A 4,505-nucleotide genomic window follows, 5' to 3' on the forward strand; every position below is an offset into this window, starting at 1 on the left:
CGGGTGAAAGGCGGGTTTAGTTGGACTTCCTTTAACCTGTCAAGATGTCGAGGGTGTTTGGTTCAGTTTACGTTTATTGAGAGTGCTAAATAGACACCACTTCAGCATTTTCTATCTCTTGCTCTTATGCATGCATCGAAAATGAAAAAACTCAACTTTGGTTTATGTGCATGCCAGTCGTTTGCATAAGTTATTTTTTAAGGGGATGTTTGGAACCATGGTCGTTTTTCAAAAAAATGGTGCCACATCGGATCCACATAGGCATTTCAACAAACGTCCATGTATCTCATTGTTTGGTTTAGCCGATTATTAAAAAATCGGGCATGCCTCGAAAATTGGGACTCCACCAATGCCTGAAACGCCAAATTTCATGCATCGATGAATCCTTTCCCCCAACGGTTGATTGATATGTATCCTATGTGGTGCTTACCCGTCAGCACATACATGAAAAATGGTGATGAAAATCACCTTACCAAATAGCATAGTGTTGCTCACTGCCTATGTGGTAGAAGCGTTTTTTTGTAAAAAACGAGTCTTGAAAGTATGAGTGTTTTTTCTTGAAAATCAGTCCTAAAAAACGTCCACGCTTCCAAACACCATGTAAAGCTTCCACAAACGGCTTTTACTCTTACTGATGTGAACTGGTTATCATAAATGATTTTACCAACAAATAAAATGCAAACATTTATTCAATAAACATAAACGGAACAAAACACATACGTCGTTTGATGTAACGGTTGAATGGCTGAACTGAACCCGAGTCGAGTCCACTTGTGGCCGTTACCACCATCAGAGAGAGAGAGATGATGGGAGTCAGAACTATACTAGGCCAATGGAGGAGTACAGCGAAGGAAGTATGGGATCGAACGCTGATAGTTGCCAAGTTCCTCTGCGTCCTCCATGTCACCAACACCTACATCTGCACTCCCACTCTCGTATTTTCTTGTTTCTTCCATCATTTTTCCATTCATTTTAGGTTTTTATTTGCTGAAGAATGGAAAATTTACTGCAATGTGGTCTGAGATTTCAGGTTTACGGTCCCAGTATGCTACCGACCTTGAATCTGACCGGCGACGTTATTCTGGCGGAGAGGATATCTACTCGGCTCGGGAAGGTGGGGCCTGGCGACATTGTTCTCGTTCGATCTCCTGAAAACCCTAGGAAGACTGTTTCCAAGCGTGTGATGGGCATGGAAGGCGACCGGGTGACCTTCCTTGTCGACCCCAAGAAGAGCGACCGCTGCCGGACAATTGTCGTAAGTTCAATTTTTCATTCCGTGGTTGCTCAGGTGTGATTTGAATTTTCATGATTCTGGATCCTCATTGTAGGTGCCAAAAGGGCATATTTGGATTCAGGGGGATAACGTATATGCTTCCAGAGATTCAAGACATTTTGGACCAGTTCCTTGTGGTCTAATTCAGGCCAAAGTGTTCTTCAGGGTGAGCTTCCATTCTTGAATTGGGCTATTTCTGAAGTTCGAATTTTTTTTTTTTCTGAAATTGTGCCATTAGTTACACATCACCATGTGGAGAATTTTGTGGGACGCGACACTATCACTCAACCCCGGGGCAGCACTTGTGTTTTCTGTGTTGTTGTTACCACGTCATGGTTATTACTGGTCCAGATGATGAGCTTTCCAATTAACTGATTACTGTTTTTAGAAATTAAAGCATCCTTTGAATTGGCATCTCCAGATATGGCCACCTGAAGGTTTTGGATCATTGAGACAAGGAGAGTAAAAGTTACTGCATCTCAAAGGTACATTTAATCTATTTTTTTCTACCTTAAATGTAGTAGCCTGGCTCATATTCATCAATGTTTTAGAAGTATAAGGAATGGAAATTTTGCTTACTTTGGGAAATTTAAAGCTGAAAGATTCCTAGATTTGATTGGGAGAAAAGATTTTTAGTGATTGGTGCCAGCATTTACAATTTTTTAGATGGTCATATGGCTATAACTGCTTATGTTATTGCACTTGTGCAAGTTCTAGCAACTAGATGAATCATAATGGAATCTGTAGATATCAATGTTAAGTACACGCCTGGGATTTTTTTCCTGGGAAAAATAGATCTTGATTTTTTTTATGGTTCTGTTTGAGTTACTAGATGCTAGGCACTCCTCAACTCTGTCTTAGTTGACTTACCTGGAAATGTGCAGCACTGGTTTCTACCCTTTCTAACTCAAAACCTCCATTCACTACTTTCAGAGGGGCCTTAAAGATTTACTCCAGTTAGATTTAACGAAAGTGATTCTAGCCCCCAAAGATTTTTTTTGATCAATACACTACCCACCAAGGATATGTGATTCCTTTTCCATGCTGCTAGTTTTTTGGAGAATCTTTCCACTATAGTTATCCCAAAATGATCCCTCAGGATACCTCCTAGTAGGAGGCAGCAAAATCACATTAGTACTGATAAAAAATTAAATAAAAATCAATTAGACGACCATGTATCTACCATTACCTTCTCTGTTAAGTTATTTTTCTTAAGCACTTCTCAGATCTAGTAACAGAATACCCTTCAGGTTTGGTCAAATAACTTCTACTCAAATTATTTGCTGGTGATTACGAAAAGTGAGTAAGAATTATAATGTTTTCCCTTTTGCACTAGTTTTAAGTGTAAAGACCAAGACACACTTAATTACATGAAAAGTTTGGAATAAACTGTTGGACAGAGGCCAACAAGTTTTGATTGTATATTACAAGGAGATTTAGAAAGATATTTTTTCTAATTTGGGTCAAACCCATTCACCAGAAACTGGGTACAAGTTTTGATTGTAGTCAGTTTTCAAGTCAAGGAACACTTTTTTTGATAACTAGGAGCACAATTGTCCATCATAAAATAATAAGGTTTCACTTAGTTGATACCAATAACAATTTCCTGTGCTTTCTGAATGTACAAACAATCCTTACTTTTGTTCATCTAGCCTCCTACTCATTCTTTGGTTTAACACTTCCACTACTGTCATAGTTCTAATGTCCACCAGTTAAAAATGCACAAATGATCTTTACTAGTACTGACCTCTGGTTTTCCACAGGAGCAAAGATAATAGTTAATCAAGGTTTATGAGACTTTAGACTAAAGTGATGGAGTCTTGCTAAATGTGCTAGGGAGATATTCATCTCTCTTCTTATTGTATCAGTGTAGGGTTTCGTTCTAATTTTGCCTATTCTTTTGCTAGATGTTATTTATACTTTCTGTTTCATTTTAAGTGTAATTGGCCAAAGGAGTTTGACTTCTTACTTCAGGATGTGTTTTTTGTGTAAGAATCTATGTTAAGTTTAAGGTGGTCAAGAGATCTTGTAACCAAACTGTTCATGAGTTAGCATATAGAGGTTATGTTGTGTCTGGGGAATGTTTTGGTTTGCCTCCCAATTGGTTGAAGTTGGTCCTAATGGAAGACAATGCTGGTTGTTCATCCATGGGGAGCAGGGTTGGGGTTAGTTGATAAGTGTCTGTTTGTATGGGTCTTTTAGTTGTTTTGTTTGTGTTTCTTTGTCTTGGTCTTAGTCCTGTTTGTTGAACTCTCTTTTAGCTTGTTAATGGATCTATTTTATACCAAAAAAGAAAAAAGTAATTGTAAACACCTCTTTGAAATCCAGGTCCAAAGAATCCACTGTTATAGATCAGCTAATAATGGTGTTCACAAGGATTTGCAGATTCAAATTCAATGGGTACAAAGATTAGCTAATAGCTTGGCAAAGCATGGAGTTAATAGACATCTTTTTTGTTCTGTGATGTAAAATATAGTAGTGGGTAGGACAGATGGGGGCCCGAGGCTCTATCTTAATTCTCCTGACTTAACCACAACCTCTTGTTGTACCTTTTATTTAATTAATGAATGAAATCCTCATTCGTGTTAAAAAGAATCTGCATGCTATAACTCAAGAAATGAAAGAATCTTTAGAATGAAGAATATTAATTGCTTTCCTAATCTTCAATCAAGGAGGGCAGATGTTACGATCCATTTGTCCCATGTTGGTAGTATGGGATGCTAATGTGAAGTATCCCACATTGGTAGTATGGGATACTGTTGTAGGGTATATATGTGCTTGGGTTCCCTCCCTCTAACAGCTAGCTTTTAGGGGTGAGTTCTCCTAAAGCAAATAACAAATGATATCAGAACCTACACTATGCCTCCCAGTTGCAATCGTGCAGCGCAGGTGGTAACGTCGGTATTGCAGTGTTCAGATGGGACTAGGTGGACTAGTGCAAAGCCAGCCTGCGTGGGGTGCCAGGACTGCGGAGCATGGTGGAATGTTACGATTCATTTGTCCAATGTTGGTAGTATGGGATGTTAATGTGAAGTATCCCACATCAGTAGTATGTGATGCTATTGTGGGGTATATATGTGCTTGGGTTCCCTCCTCCTAACAACTAGCTTTTAGGGGTGAGTTCTCCTAAGGCACATAACAACAGAAGAATAGCTGAAGCCTAGAGCAAGACCAATTTCTTGGAGGGAGTTTTAGGAGCTTTTTTTTTCCTCTCTACTCTCCTAGACCCCTC

At 39.0% G+C, this 4,505-nt stretch overlaps 1 protein-coding gene across 2 annotated transcripts; it reads left to right on the forward strand.

The window, feature by feature from the left end:
- Positions 1-717: 717 nt before the first annotated feature.
- On the forward strand, positions 718-3,868 carry LOC104610480 (mitochondrial ATP-independent inner membrane protease subunit 1a-like). Of its 2 annotated transcripts, none has more exons than XM_010277123.3 (5): positions 718-935; positions 1,031-1,255; positions 1,329-1,439; positions 1,695-1,758; positions 3,602-3,868. In XM_010277123.3, the coding sequence occupies exons 1-4, from the start codon at positions 804-806 to the stop codon at positions 1,737-1,739; spliced, it is 513 nt and encodes a 170-aa protein (XP_010275425.1). In that variant the 5' UTR covers positions 718-803; the 3' UTR covers positions 1,740-1,758; positions 3,602-3,868. The 2 variants fall into 2 exon arrangements, with proteins under 2 accessions (XP_010275425.1, XP_010275415.1); XM_010277113.3 differs by lacking the exon at positions 3,602-3,868 and adding an exon at positions 3,037-3,347 and having other exon boundaries at positions 719-935.
- Positions 3,869-4,505: the final 637 nt, after the last annotated feature.

The sequence above is a fragment of the Nelumbo nucifera genome, chromosome 4 (assembly GCF_055504915.1).
Source record: "Nelumbo nucifera cultivar China Antique chromosome 4, China Antique-T2T, whole genome shotgun sequence".
In the NCBI taxonomy this organism is placed as follows: domain Eukaryota; kingdom Viridiplantae; phylum Streptophyta; class Magnoliopsida; order Proteales; family Nelumbonaceae; genus Nelumbo; species Nelumbo nucifera.

What these genes read in the sequence shown, in the direction of transcription:
- LOC104610480 (XM_010277123.3), top strand. Translation starts at nt 804, where the DNA reads ATGATGGGAGTCAGAACTATACTAGGCCAATGGAGGAGTACAGCGAAG. An exon ending in ACATCTGCACTCCCACTCTC is followed by an intron (nt 936 to 1,030) that starts GTATTTTCTTGT and finishes CTGAGATTTCAG; the next exon opens with GTTTACGGTCCCAGTATGCT. An exon ending in ACCGCTGCCGGACAATTGTC is followed by an intron (nt 1,256 to 1,328) that starts GTAAGTTCAATT and finishes TCCTCATTGTAG; the next exon opens with GTGCCAAAAGGGCATATTTG.